The sequence below is a fragment of the Oryzias latipes genome, chromosome 1 (assembly GCF_002234675.1).
Source record: "Oryzias latipes chromosome 1, ASM223467v1".
NCBI classification, from domain to species: Eukaryota; Metazoa; Chordata; class Actinopteri; order Beloniformes; family Adrianichthyidae; genus Oryzias; species Oryzias latipes.
In genome coordinates this window covers 22,772,200-22,788,099 of record NC_019859.2, presented here as the reverse complement: position 1 = coordinate 22,788,099, position 15,900 = coordinate 22,772,200, and the positions used below count along the sequence as shown (strand labels likewise).

Here is a 15,900-nt window from a genome sequence, read left to right as displayed (position 1 = left end):
TTCCTTAACCATAATACTTTCATTTAAATGGTTATGATATCCGAATAAGTTTGTTCAGTTCTTTTTTCCTGTTGTAGGACAGGTAGAGCATTTTAACCTGCCTTATATAATTGGTGAATTGTTTTAGCCCGCTGTTCCTAATATTTTCCCTTTCCCCAAGTGGTTGTCTGGTGCTTTTACTTTACAAAACGTTCCCAATATCATAGGCAGTCATTTTTACACCACATCACCCCCCCTGAAATACATTGATATTACACGGTTCTCCTTCTGCAAGTTTTGCAAGAAATAAATCAACTAAAAAAGTTGACAGGTCTGACGTAACACGTTGCAATTGTGAGAGAGGAATATTGTAAGATTAGGAATTACTTAAAAAAACAGTAAAATTAATCTGTAATGTAAAAAAACACTGCTCTTGTTTTTACATTAGGCTATACTCCTTGCATAAGAACCCAAATGCAGCATGACAGCGACAGTAGTTGACAGTAGCTGTATATATATAAAAAACTCCCTTAACCCTTTTAAAATTCTTTACCCTGACAAAAAACGTTACTAGTACTATTCTATTGACACAGGAGGAGCAGTGTTTATATAAAAATACAAAAATATATTGAATAAACAGATTGTTTAATAATCAGAGCAAACCTCAAAGAAAATTCAATATCCATTGTCAAAAGGCGTCACACATGTCCACAGGAGAAGCTCCACATGTTGTTGGTGCAGAGCCCAAAAAAGGACATGACGTCATGCCCAAATAACAAAGGATCACCTGCAAACGTGCACACATGGCTGCACAAAGAATACACCCAGAAGCATGCATCCATCACATTCATGTGAAACGGTTCAAGTTCATAATGAAGCAAGAAAAACCTTTAAAAAAGAGAAGAATTCTGCACAGTTGCAGACAGCTTCGCTGGCTGTATAATTCATTCCATATCCCTGCGTCAAATCTGCTTCTGTCTCCATAGCAACCTTTCTAGGCCAGGGAGAAGGCCGAACGGAGAGAAGTATTAAATAAAGGTGATGCGCTGACGGGGATGGAAGAACAGGAGGGAAGACAAACGGCGCCAGCAGAAGTAGACAACTGTTAGTGTTTATTAGAAGATGAGATTTTGTGTGCAGAGAAAGACCACAACGTTCAGGCAAACTCCCCCGAACCTGCTGCCGGGTCACCCGGATGAGGGACCTCACAGTGTACACAGCCTGCAGTGAGTCACACAAACACACACAGTGGGCCCCTCCCAGATCCACCAAACACACATAAGACCGATTCAAATTAATGCGTACACTTTGTGAGGAACTCAGCGCAGGATTCTCATCAGGCAGCTCTCGCTTTGCAACAATACATCCTAACACAAAAGTATGGTTTGCCCTAAAACTTCACTGCATTTTGCACACAACACATAGCATTCAGTGCTTAGGTTTAGACCTGGTTTCCAGGTATATCAGCTTAATACTGAAACAGAAAAAAGACCATTATAGTCATTTGAATCCCTTTTTGTCTTTACTTTGTCCTTTGAAAATAATTAAAAGAAAAAACAGAACAGGTTCAACGTTTGGGCTGCTTTTGTTGGCATTTTTGTACCATGCAATTAAGAAAAACAAAGCCTTTGTGGCACTCTTGAGTTGTTGAGGTAACAATGGGCACTTTGGATCACAGGAATCTTTTTATGGTTTTTATAAGCATTGCAGGAAGTCTCCATTCTATTTAGGCTTCACACCACAGGAACTGTCGTCCATTGTGCTGCTTTTTAAAATGTCTTCTTTAGTGGGAGCTTTCCTAGCCTGAAGGGAACCATCTGTGATATGGTGACTGTTCGACATGATGTCAGCCTAACCCGATTGGTTGAACGTACGAGCAAAACCCTTAAACCTAGCACAATAAACGAAGCATTGGTATGAAAAGAGGGAGGAAAATACTGAGTCAGCCTCAATAAACTGTTTTGTGGCTATTTTTTTCCTCATTTCATTTCTCTGTTTTAGTGAGTTTATTCAAAAATATGAAGCCATAACCGCAATGGTCAATCCGTTGTTTGAATTAGTGATTCAAAAAGTCACATTTAATACAAAACAATATTATTAAAACATATTTAACATTTTGAATAAAGTACCTTTATCCAATAAATTTTTTTCAAATGTTAGTTTTAGCTAACAACTAGGGAAAAATTCGTCAAGGATTTGGATTTATGGCTGCAAATTTCAATGTGAGTCTAGAAAATCTATTGACGAAAACAAATCCTGGATCAAAAACTAATCAAATGAAATTCTCAGGTTTTCTGAAGGCTATTTATTACAAAACCCATTTCTACTCGTGTAGAAATAAATACAAATAAATATGACTTTCTATCAGGCCATTGATGTACACACACACACATACACACAACTTTACTGAAACAGGATAAACATGAAAACAGCAAATTAACAAATAACTTCAACAGAGGCCATTTCCATTCTGTGATACTTTAGCTTAGAAAGAAGAGTAAAGGGTAAATAAATCAGGTAAAATGCCAAAATTACAGAAGAAAAGATAGACCGTCAATTTCTACATTAAGAAACATATGATGCTGTCTCCAAAACTTAAGCAGAATCCCTAAAAGGTTTCAGATGTTAGAAACACTAGAGGGCAATTTCTGTATTAGCTGACGGTTAAAGTCGGCCTTAACCCAAACGAATAAAAGGCTACTACTTTGGAAAACATCCACATAAACACACACTAAAGCTTTAGTCAAAACGACCCTAAAGGGTGGATTTAGGCCACTTGCAGGCAAAAAATGGGTACAGGGCACGGAGGGGGGGCTTCAGAAAATATCAAGGTCGTAACTTCTTGGTGAGGTCGTAGAACGCATTTTTTTTTCCTACAGATATGCTGCATGGAGCAGGAGATAGTGCACACTTATAGAACACATAAGGGTAGGTAAGGGCGAACCAGGTGACATTTAGGCACCTCATACAGGTTTTTCTTTCTTTTAAAGCCTCCTCCAAAATCCTGCAGACTGCTTAAAGAGCCCACTCGTGCTGTTTAGGTGCTTGCAGCCTGACAGTCAGAAAAGAGGAAATTACACCATCAGTTTGTGTGTGTTTGTGGGTGGTCAGTAAGGAGCCAATACGGCCACCTTACTAACAACTAGAGTGCGGCGTAAGGGCACCGTATGACAGCGCCACCCGTATTTCATAAGTGCGTGTAACTTTCATTAACCTTGCAAGTACTTTACAATACATTTACCACATGCATGACAATGGCATGTTCTATTTTTTATTAAATTTAAGCCTAAAGGAAACTGCAAAACACTTGTGCTCCCCTTAAGACGCAGTCGCTCCTCTCTATGACCTTCTACGGGCCTGAACAACCCAAAAATCGGCATCACCCGTACGGGTCAAACTCCCATGAAGGTGTGTGAAACTAAAGCTGAACCACATTAGATCTGAACAAAGAATTCGATGACTAAACACATTCAGACAAGAATCCACATTCAAGGTGTCTATTTCACGCGACCTCTCACCTGCAGACGAGTGTGGCGATGATGACACACCAAGCGGTGCAGCAGCAGTCTGCACTAGGCTGGTGGGAGTGTGAATGGGAGTGCGAGGCCTCGTCACTTTTTCGCCGTCTGCAGCACAGCCAGAACGAGTAGAAGAGGAGGAAGAGGAGGTCCAGGCCCAAACACACCAATGCCACCGCACCGATGAGCAAGACAGACTAGAAAGAGAGGAGAGCGACACAAAAACAGTAGTTAGACAATCAGGATAATAGTTGTTTTTCAACATTTCCATCAGTTATTGCTGGATTCATTCAGAGAACTGTACTATTTGTTTTCAAAGTTGTTCTTATCTTGTGGAAGTGGACAATTTGTGTTTGACATTTGGACTACAGGAAGCAAAGTTAGCTGATATGAGCAGAAGCCAAAACAGAGTTTCGAGTTTAGAAAACAATAGCAGCTCAGTCTGGATCTGATGTGTAGCATGAAAGATTCCCTCTGCATTGGGCCATGTTTTGGACGTCATTAAACAGGAGCACTTCCATGGAGGGAGGAAGTGCTCCTGTTGAGGAGCTGAGGGGGTGAAAGACCCACCACACAGATCACTCAATCTGCAGATGCTTTGAAGTGTATAGGAGGTGGTGAGAGCAGACACAAGGGGAATGAATGTATGAGAGTGTTGAAGAGGGAAAAAGGAGCTCTTTTGACACAGAGGTCAAGCTATTCACTTTATAGCCTTAGGGCAAGGCTTGAAAAAAAAAACCTACGTAATAATTATCATTTACTGAAAAGATGAAATCGTAAAATATATGGATTCATTACTTGATCCTAGGGCTGCACGATATGAGGAAAACTCGCGATATGCGATATTGGTGATTAATATCGCGATAACGATATAATTTGCGGTATATAAACAAATAGCCAAACAACCAAAAACATAATTTCCATTTCACTGCAACAGTATAAAAATTATACTCCAAATGACCCTTGTCGACATAGGAGGCAAACATCAAACATAAAAGGGCTGATTTGATTGATCAAAAACGTAAACGGGTCCTTCCGATTGGTTAAATGCATAAAGGGATTAATTTCATTTGTTCACCATTTCAGGCTGCCATGAGTTTGTTTTTGCACATTTGAGGTAACCATTTATTGCGATTTTTGCCGTCTTTTGCGGTATGCATATTGCACAGCTTGATGTCGCGATAACGATAAATTTGCGGTATATTGTGCAGGCCTACTTGATCCCGTTTCTTGTCGTGTCAAATCAAAATAAATCAGATTATGACCAAGAATCTGGATCTAGTTATTTCAGGAACTTGGCCCAGTTCACACCAGATGATCCATACCGATCCGTGCTCCTTTAGTTCTCCCTGGACAGAACTCCCATTACCTGTATCAAAACCAGTGTTTTACACACCACACGCTGAAGGTTTCAGTATCACTTACTAGTTTGCCACCTATCATTAAAAACCCACTCCGATGAAAATTGTGTTTGGGGTGTTTTGATCATGTTCACGTAGCATTTTCTCGTGATGGAGGGCACATATAAAGAAAATGAGGCTTAAAATAATATTTCTGAGTATTTCTTTATTCAAATCATTGTGAATCAGGAGCAGTTGGAAAAAGCTTGTACGGTAGTTGTAGGAGCAGCAATTGGAGACAAATCCCTGCTCCGTTCCATAGTGATGCATCCACTTGTAGACGGCTAGATCCATGTACGTCTTTGTTTTCCTCGTCTGAGCTTGAATCAGGCTCAAAACCGTTCCGCTGAATAGTCCCAATAATGTGAAAGCGTCTGCAGGCACTCAACACAACCACAGTCACTTATCACACAATCACACCTCTAGCACTTCAGTAATGACACTTGACTTGTGGTCAAACCTTTTTATGTGATCATAAACCAAAAGCTGAAGCTTGCAGAAGAAGTTATGCGCACACAGGCTTACAGCCTTACAGGTTTAGACTAGATGTGCTTTTCAATGATCATGAGCATTACTCTCCATACTGCATGATACGATCTCCATTTAAAGCTTTGCTCCTTTTTTTGTTCCATTAACATTTATACCGCCATTGTTCAAAAACGATTCGCAAAATAAATTTGAGTGTGTCTGAATCCTCCTCATAGCTACTAATCTGTCACTAATGAAGCCACAATTTGAACCGTTGAGTTGTCACAGTTTCAGGCATGTCGCCGCTAATAAAAGCTTCTGTTTTACCCGTCTGTATTGTGATGCAGCAGTGAATTGAAATAAAAAACTGCTTACAAAATGATTATGTTTGCATTGCTGGAAAATGCTGGGATTGTTTTTTGCACAACAGATGTAGAAAAGAATGATCAATTTTTATAACAATAGTCCATTAATGGGAAATACTAACAGGCACGATGGGAGCTGGTGAATTCATTTGCTTCAACAGCTCCAAGCTCTAAATTGTTTTTCAAAAAAAAATAATCATATGTCCACAGAGAAATGTTTTTTTTCTCATCTTTGAGGTAGTTTGGGTGTTTTACAAAAACATTAAAAGGGAGAAACAAGGTTCCTGGAAATCTAGAGTCCCCATTTGCAATATTACTTAAAACTGGCAGAGATGTTAGGCAACTAATCTGTTCGTTTAACAGCAGCAACAGCTGGGGACCTCGGATAACAACGGACTGTGATGCCATCTATATGACCATTATAGACTTCCTGACTTGATAATCCCCTGATTTTCCTTTCCTTGCTCCATCAAAAGCTTTTTACTCTCACATTGTTGTTTAAAGATACACAAGAGATGCATTTTACATAAAAGTCAGCAAAAAGCTGTCCAGTAATAAAATAAAAGGGATGTATTTTCCTCTTTTTCAATTCTTTGACTAATTTTCATTTCTTAAAATGTAAAGAATAAAATAACAGACATAATTCCTGAATTTCAGACTTTATTATTGGTCTTCGATATTTGTATTAATTTACATTGTGACTCCCTGGGATTCCAGTGTCACCAACAACAACCTAGGTACAATTAAAACACGCTTAAAACTATTGTTCCAGAGTTTCTTAAAGATCAGCAGATGGCAGCTAAAGATGTTGTGAGTGTGAGAGGAGCGGAACAAGATTTCTAGTTTCTAACAGGGGTATAGGGAAAATCGATTCAGCTATACATTGCAATATTTCCTCTGGTGATACTTGTATGGATTTAAAATGCTGTCAAGAAGATATTTATTGTATTATTTATGAGCATCCTTGATCGTCTGACTCTTTTTTTTCCACTTAAAGTCTTGACCGCTAGTTGGCAGCACAGCCCACTGAGCCTCTTTGAGCAGCTCTACACCACACCAAAACCACAAGGTCCTGGAAAACCTACTCTTGTTAAATGATAAATGTACAGTCAGCCTCACAGTCTTTGTTGCTATGAGACATTTACTACTAAGTTTTTACTTATTAAAAAAATGTTCCGGTACAGTGCTGGGATGTATTTTGATACGTCTCGTATCATGAGACGCATATCACGATATGTATGTATCACCAGACTCTTGCTGAGACACACCCCTAATTTCTAACATTATCTTCTGTTATTACTAGAACTGCACCTTTATAAACCCACACAGTGCACCACTAAAGTGTTGTTAGAACACTTTGACATTGAAATCTACTATGTGTTGTGTAAAGAAAGAAGTTTGAGACTAAAAGGTCAAAATAAAGATAAAATGACACAATAAAATGATGGTTTGATGGTTTGATGGTTTGATGGTTTTTCTAAACCTTTTAGAGCAACTGTCCTGTTTCTTTTCAAACTGCTTTTCCCTTTTTCTAGGTTTCTATTTGTTAAAGACCCATTTTCCAGGTAATAAACAGCTAACAAGACTTGGATTTCTGCATAGAAAAAGCTGGACAGAGGGCATTGTGCACTTCAGTTTCATTAGAAGAGTTTTTAGAGACAGCAGATCTACGAAAGAGACAGGAGGCAGAGCTGGAGGTAGTAGAGATGAAGATGTTGAGGTTCTTTTTCGGAGATACAAGGATTGATAGGATTGGAAATGGGGAACATGGCGATAAAAGATTGAGATTGAGATGCTTAGGAAGAGGAAGGACAATGGCTGCGTTGATAAAAAGATGCTCAAGTTGGAGATACCAGGAAAGAGGCCTAGAGGCAGAGTAATAAGAAAGTTGAGGGAGAACGTGAAGGAGGATATGAGGGTGGTTGGTGTGAGTGAGGAGGATGCAGACGGATCTGCTGTGGGGACCCCTAAAGGGAGCAAGCAAGAGAAAAAGAAGAAGCTGGACTGTGGGCTTCAAGCCCGTTTCAGTGGATCTGAAGTAACAGGGCTCTCACAACTCTGTCTAGTCGTCCTTAACATCTTTAAAATTTACAATCAGTCGCTTACATTTACATATCAATCTTCCTAAATTAGAAATGCCCCGATAGTTGAAGCTGAACTCCTGACATCTGCTAAAGGTTTGAATGAGACCGCAGAGGAGCTCTTTGTTACTACCTCACAGTCTGCTCCTGGTGAGCTCGATGGCTTTTAGGTTAACTGCTGGTCTGACGTTCCATCACTGCAGATTAAGTGCAGCTCAATTAGCTACTAATAGGCATGAGGAGCCTTGGCCGTGCATGAGAGTGTGCACTCTGCGTGTATGCGGGGTTGAACATTCATCCTACCAGAGATCAGCTGGCAGGATGGAGGAGGGGCTAAATCGTTAAAAACCCAGGCACACTGATCCACTTTTTAGCCTCGCGTTCGCACGCACGCTCTGCCTTCGAGCGTGTGTGTGTGTGTGCGTATGTGCACAGCCTTGAGTGTCTGTCGGTGTTTGAGCTGACAGGATCAATCACTTCCACTTCTGTGGGTTGTCCTTGCTCTCCCTGTCTGTGCTGCTCTCTGTAATCTGGCCTTGTCTGCTACTGTACCCTCAGCTATTTTCCCGAGGCAGTGATTGACCTGCACTTCATTTTACAAAGATTTTAAGATCCACTCCGATGAAAATTGTGGTTTTAACATGTTCTTGCAGCCTTTTTCTCATGATGGAGAACATATTTAAAGAAAATTAATCTTAAAATGACATTTCTAAGTCTTTCATTTTCCAAATTTCTAATGAACTACAGTTGCTCTGCAGGAATTTGTCATAGAAACGACGCAGGTTTAGCCTAAAAAAGGCATCAGTAAAAAACCACTGGGAACACTTTAAGAGAAACGCTTTGATGGCGAGCAGAGTAAGGCTGGCTTTTCATTAAAAAGATTATAGGCAGGCTTGTTTTGTTTCAACACAATAACATTTTTTCACAATGCAAACTAGTCTATAATATCCAAAATGACAATTACTGACTCACTCTCCACAACTGAGACTGTGTGTAAATGAAGGTGCCTGCAGCTGTTTCACTGTAGCTGCTGGCTGACTCGGCAACTCCAGCGTTAAAACAAGCCCCTGAAGGCGCTGGCACACATATGCCAATGCCTCCTGGAGCCTCAGATGAGAGCTCCGATTTCACTTTCCAAGAAAGAAAGAAAAAAAAAAAAAAAAGCAAGACCTCGAATCCTCAATACAGTCAGTAATTAGACAGCATCTGTTGTCCTGGCTGAATCCCACCCTGTTCAAAAGGAAAAGTTTGAGAAACTGGTGCATGTTCAAGAGGAGAGTCTTGAGAGGTCAAGAGCTGAATACAAACCAACCCAAGCCAAATCACACCAGTTGTAAAGAGAGAAAAAAAAGGAAGAATCTGTCTTTTGTGCGGACGTGTGAAGCTTATGCGTTATGGTGACAGACAGGGCACCGCAGGGCTCCAGCTCAGGCTCCCACTCAGGCTCCCACTCAGGCTCCCACTCAGGCTCCCGCTCGCATGTGTCTCCCGGCGGGATGAGTGGACGCATGAAAGCCGCAGCGACAGATATACTCAGCCCATCTAAAGACAGGCGTCAGAGGAAGAAAGAAAGAAATCATTCTTTCACCACAGACCCACCACCCCCCACCCCCCCCCCCCCCCCCCCGTCCCACACACACACTCTGCTAAATGCAACCCCCTTCATCTAACTCCTCTCCCCCCTCCCCTCTTTACAGTCCAGCCAGAATTAATGATTTGTCCTGAATAGAACTCCTATATTCCCTCTCAGACACACAACCCCCCACCCATGCACCCCCCTGGGGAATTCTGACGGCCTCACCCCGATAAACAGCACGTAGGTCTAAATAAGCGCTGACACGTGAAGCCAGCATACTGTAAGAGGTAGACATACGTGCAGCACGTATGTTCTTGGTAAGGTAGATGAGCTAAAGCGCTCAGCCACATAGAAACGGCCTCATCTGCTAGAATATGTCAGTCTGTAATTAGTTGAAAGAAGGGGGTTCTTAACATTCCAGTGGGCATGCAAACAGAAACACACACGCACAAAGGCTCTTAGTTAAACGCTGAATGGCTCGCAGGAAGTGGCCATTTGGCAATTTAGAAGCACCTCCCATGGCTCACCGAAGCTCTTCTCCTTTCACCACCCATCAGTCTTTTTTTTTTCTTTTTCTCTCCTCCTCTGTTCTGGGCTCCAGTTCTGGTCTTTCCCCCCTCGTTTGTGGTTGCGGGTGCCTTCCCACGCTCGGCTCTTGAACTTGCACATCCTCCCTCCCCTCCCTTTGCACATGTCAGTGAACCATAAAGAGGGGCGACTGCCACGCATGAAATTAGGGGCTGTGAACTGAGCGTTGTCGCTTCGTCCGTGTGGCCGAGGCTGAGCTTCTGGAGCCCAGACCTGGAAGTCACCTCGCTGAAAGCTTCTACTGAAGTGCAGAGAAAGACTTTGGGTAGCATGAAGCCTCACTAACCGTGCTGCCCTGTTAACTCGTTCAACCAAAGCCCAAATGAGTTTTACCCTCTTAAATCATTCAAGCTTGTAAGGTTTAAGGACTGCTCCAATTTTTAATCCCCCAAAATTCCGAGGATGCAGACGTCACACACTCACAAAAACAGACATCAGCATCAAGCTAAGTTCACATCGCCCTCGGCAACACACGTTCAAGCTACTTCCAATGAAAAGTCTTTGTCATCGCGCGTACATGCACATTTCAGGCGTCTGTGTTTAAACACCTCGTGGTCATACATCGCTACATCATATTCTACGTCTGTTTTCTGCCTCTACGTAAAAAATGCTTGTACATTGAAAGCGCGTTGAAAGTTAACCGGGTATAAATTTGACCAATCAGGGACTCAGATTTGGTAAAGGCAGATGTACCAAACCTTTAAAATTTGATCCTGGAGGAAAAATTATTAACTGCGGTCTGCGCCGGACTGCAATTATGCAACAAGTCTTTCATATATCTTTACATGTTATGTAGCTCTACATGAAGTCCTTGGATACGTTTGATTAATGTCACCGAAGAGTGCAAATATTAAGAAGCAGAACCCCATGTGACCTGACAACACAAAGCGGGGGAGGTGTTTGTGCAGAAGTAAGAAGACGTGGCGCTCACAGGAATCTTCAGGCTACAAGGCTTTTATCTGGAGCTTGATGGTGAACCCTTGTGGCTGTCTGTAGAGAGGTGACCATGAGCCCTGTCTGACAGGAGGCTGTAACATTAGTCAAAGACACGGCCAGTGAACAAGACGGCAACGGATCAGAACAGCAGATTACGCCAGAAATTCTGCTGCAAATGAGCAGCTGGGATGCAATAAAACCAAGAATTCATATCAAACTCAACAGTAGGGAAAGTCAAATTAATCCCAGTCAGATACAAGATTTCCCCATTCTCCAACCATGTTTAGGGAGGTTTCAGCACATCCAGGACATGTACAAGATACTAGAATCTCATGTTCCTACCCAACAACACACAGATCTATAAAGGTATTTTGTGAAGGACTGCAGACCTTGAGATTGGATCATATGAGGAGGACTAACTCAGTTTAGCTTTCCACATTAAGCTCTACAGACCTGATTGGCTGGCTAATCTCATTGTTTAGGACAATGTGGATTCTCCAGGTCTCAGCTGTTGCATGCAGATTACAGACCCATGCACAATTCAGCCACATTCCTTTACATTCCATTAACCAAGGTGATGACTTTCTTTTAGCCTTACACCACTCTCTAGTCATTAGTAAGGTGCGTATGCTGGCTCCTTACTCACATACACACAAAGCTACAAGTCCAGCTGCTCTGCTCAGAGACATACTTTGCACGGGTGGAGCAGGCGCTCCAAAGCCTTCTCTGGAGCGCTACACCGTCTATGCATGACGCAAAGCCAGCGCAGTAGTAGCCCATAATCCTAATAAACTGTTCATATGCACCACAATCGGATCAATGGTCGGTATAACCCACCGATCTCGATCGGAAAGAGATCTTGATCCAAATGAGGGTATTTCCGAACGGCATGTTTATATGACACATTTTTGTTCTGAACAGGCGTTTTGTTCTGATCCATGTAACCACAGCTACTTATAACAGTCAGGCTGTTCACTTATCACCTGAACAGCACTAACAGGCTCTTTTCACAGTGTGCAGGTTTTGGGGGCGGGTCTGAAGAAATGAAAAATCTGAATGGTGTGACTGCGTCTCACCTGCGTCACCCTTACTTACCCTTACATGTGGTTTTTAGTGGTTGCTGACATCTGTCCCCCACAGCATGCCCGTAGAATTAAAATGTGCACCAACATTTGTGCTCTACAAGCTTATACCTTGATATTTCATGTGGGCCATCAGTAGGGATGTAAGCAAAAATCAATATATGGCAATATTTCATCTGGCAAAACTCGTATCGATATCACATGCTGTCAAGATGATATTTACTTGATGCATCCTTCAGCATCTGACTCTTGTTTTCCACTTTTACCCTTGACTGCAAATTGGCAGCAGAAACCACTGAGCCTCTTTTAGCAGCTCTACATCGCACCAAAACCAACAAAGGATCCTGCGGGAACCAGCTTATGCTAAATGCTAAATGTTCAATCAGCCTCGCAGTTTTTGTTGTTATGAGACATGCACTACTAAGTTTGTCCTCATTATACCATTGTTCCGGTACAGTGTTGGGATGTATCGTGATATGTTTTGTATTGTATCGCCACATTCTTGCCAATACACACCCCTAGCCACCAGTGGGCCCCGTACACGTTTGCCCATTTTAAGGGCAGTAGTGACTTCAACTTTGTGGGACTCAAAAACATATAAAGGATCCCCTTCTCTCCTAAAAATCAAAGTTGCCTCCATTTGCCAAACCTGACGATTTACTCCAACATGTTTAGCTCGCATGATGATAAAAGAACTGAATGATAAAATGGAATAACAATGTAGGAGGGTGCATGAGTCTCACATAACCATTCGTGGTTACTGTGGACCTGCAGAACTCCTGAAATGAAGACGCCACACTGCTTTATTAGTACATGGAGCAGTGGAGGTGTCGTGTTTTTTGCTCTGCGCAGTAATGTTCTGGACAAAATTAGCAACACAGGTTCGTGACTCATAATCAATTTAGAACCAGCTGTTTCTATTAACTTATGTTTGTTTTTTTAAGTCTGATGTCTAAAGAATTGTGAGTTTATTTGTACATCTTTTTTTCTTCACCAGGAAAGAGTTCAGATTTGAGTTAGGTGGGGTTTTGTTTGTTATTTTTGGCCTTGGTTCACCCTGAAGCCTTTTTGCTTGACCTTTTAAGTTATTGTTGTGTATTTATTCATTTGTAAAGAAATGCGTTATTTTTGTATGGAGACAATATTTTGACGTTTTTTTGTTATAATTTAAAGTCAGGGCAAAAACGTTACTTATATGTTATGCTCTTCTTGGTACCCTAGAAATAGTCCCTTTAGCTGATATAAGTTCAGCCCATCCATTCAAACACTATCTACACCAGCTTTATCCTTTCCAGAGTTCCAGCGTTGCTGGAGCCTATCCCAGCCACAGTTGGGCAAAGTCAGAGTACACCCTGGATGGTTCACCATTTGATTGCAGGGTCACACACACACACACACACACACACAATCACACCTAAGGACAATTTAAATCATGTTTTGGGACTGTGGGAGGAAGCCAAAGTGAATGCTGAAAACCCACACAAGCATGAGGAGAACATGCAAACTCCAAACAGAAAAGATCCAGCCGGATTTGAACCAGGGCCTCCTCGCTGTGAGACCAAAGTGTCGCTGAGACACCAATGAGTAATCCTCAATCAAAGTTAAATACAAAAAAATGCCTTAAAACACCTTAAATTTGATCTTTTTACTAAATGGATCTAATGTCACTAACACTTACTATCTGATGTAATAGTAAAGGCAGCATTAATTGAACACCGTCACTGTCAAATGAAGTTCTACTGAACACTGGAATTAAAAGTGCAAAAGAGCAGGTTCTACACGAGTCTTTCATAGGTTTTGAGAACATGAAGAGAACTGAAAACTGATCTGAGAAAGCTCACTTCTCTAAGGGAGGGGTTTGGGGACCAGCCTCAACCACCACTTAGCCAATCTGCTGGGAAATTACAGAGTTCGGAAGGCAGGAAATGGGTCTGCTTAGTGGCAATGCATCGCAAAAGGAGATGATGAATAGTGGGTGATCATTATTTGCTGGCTCCTTTTCTTACCTTCTGGTACTCCGAGTCCTCTGGTCTGAAGTCACTGCTCACGGTTTGAAATTCTATGTTGAAGTGGGGCAACCGGTGAAGCAGATTCACCCACCAAGGCGGAGAGTAGTTCACTACGGCCGCCATCCCGATGCAGCTTTGCAGCTCTTGACTGTCCCTTTGTTGAACGACCGGAGTCCAAACAGAAATGCCCTGAAAGACACAAGGAAAGCGTCACAGACCAGCAAGAGATGGATGGCTGGCTGGCTGGCTGGCTGGCTGGCTGGCTGGCTGGCTGGCTGGCTGGCTGGCTGGCTGGCTGGCTGGCTGGCTGGATGGATGGATGGATGGATGGATGGATGGATGGATGAACAGATGGATGGATGGATGGATGGATGGATGGATGGATGAACAGATGGATGGATGGATGGATGGATGGATGGATATCGATTGATCGATTGCTTGCTAGATTGCTTGCTTGCTTGCTTGCTTGATTGATTGATTGATTGATTGATTGATTGATTGATTGATTGATTGATTGGTTGAACTTGTAATTGATCTCCTTGCTGCAGATAATAACAGAAAAGCTCATCTTTTTTTCATTTTAGCCCAAATCTCAGACATGAATCAAAGCAGATCACTGCTGATTCTCAGCCTAAAGCTATAGAATATTACCAAGGACTGATAGAATTCTAAAGCTCATCTTTACATGTTTAGTAAGTCTTTAGTCACATGTGAAAATGGCCACACGTGGCAATAAACTGCAAATAAAATATTTGTTCATCATGCAAAATCAATTTTAACCAATCACTTTAATTTTTGGTAAAAATCCATCGACAAAACAGCAAATAAAAGCAGATTTCTAAATTAAAAACAGCAAATATTGCAGAAATTGATGATTTTAATACAGAATATTTGCTCAATTGATTCCATTTTTTCACTGTGGGGGGGGGGGGGTAGAGTGATGTAATGTTATCTTTTTTTCTCTGTGGAATAAATCTTATGTTCGCTATGGAGACATGAGTATATAAAATGATGATAATAAAGCTCTGAGTGATCATGATGTTTAGCCTCCAGCCACGCACCAACTCACGCCCATGCTGCAAAACACAGGCTGCGTGGTGGAAATGTCTTCAAATGCGTGATATTCAGCCCCACGCATCGCCACGGCCGCGTCTTTGAATTGACTGTAGCAACACATGTAGGTCAGCTCAGCCGCTTTAAATGTGCATGAAGGAGAAAAGAGCGCAATGTTCGCAAAAACACCCGGATTAGCTGCTTTTTTTATCCTGCTTTGTTAGTGAAACAGCCGCAGTCCGCGAGATAAAAAACAAAAGGAACGGGTTTTATTATTGTGCCGAATGGTGTCAAACAGAAAGGGAACCTACTTAGTGAAGCCCAGACTGTCGCTCCGCGTCTCCTCGGTGTTCCGCAGCGGCGGCAGCAGCAGTTTGGGTTTCGCCTTTTGTCCCCCCGGATCCGCAGATTGGCTTGGAAGCGACCGCCGGTCGCCGCTGCATCAACGCGGCTGCACTGCGCTACGAGCGGCGAGAGGCTCGCTGGAATGACGGAGGACCATCCCGCTGGCTCCTCACCGAGCCGCCTCGACACTCCCGACTGCCCTCCTCGACGGCAGCTCAGGGGTTAAACTCTCTGACCCAGCCAGCCAGCCGGCCAGTCAACCAGTGCTCGATAAATGGTCTCGGACTGAGCGGTCCGCCGTTCTCCTCCTCCCCCACCTCCTCTCTGGGGTACTCTGGGCTTCTTCCCACGGTAGCCGTCGCCTGAGCGCATTTAGCGCGGTGGCTCTTCAATTACACGCCATTGTTGGAGCGTGAAGCGAAGGGGGTGTTTAAAAAGCCCTGGAGGACGGGGCTTTGCGGCATCTCCGGCTTCGTGAGCCTGAGCGATGGGGAGGAGGG

At 42.5% G+C, this 15,900-nt stretch overlaps 1 protein-coding gene across 1 annotated transcript in view; it reads right to left on the bottom strand.

The window, feature by feature from the left end:
- The window catches only part of LOC101174727 (protein tweety homolog 3), a 31,938-nt gene extending 16,038 nt beyond the window's left edge, over positions 1 to 15,900 (bottom strand). Inside the window, exons 1-3 of the mRNA XM_004066078.4 lie at positions 15,367 to 15,900; positions 14,000 to 14,191; positions 3,498 to 3,694 (exon numbers count right to left, since the gene is read on the bottom strand). Coding sequence (XP_004066126.2) covers positions 3,498 to 3,694; positions 14,000 to 14,125 — 323 coding nt within the window. The 5' untranslated portion in view covers positions 14,126 to 14,191; positions 15,367 to 15,900. The remainder of the gene's footprint in view (positions 1 to 3,497; positions 3,695 to 13,999; positions 14,192 to 15,366) is intronic.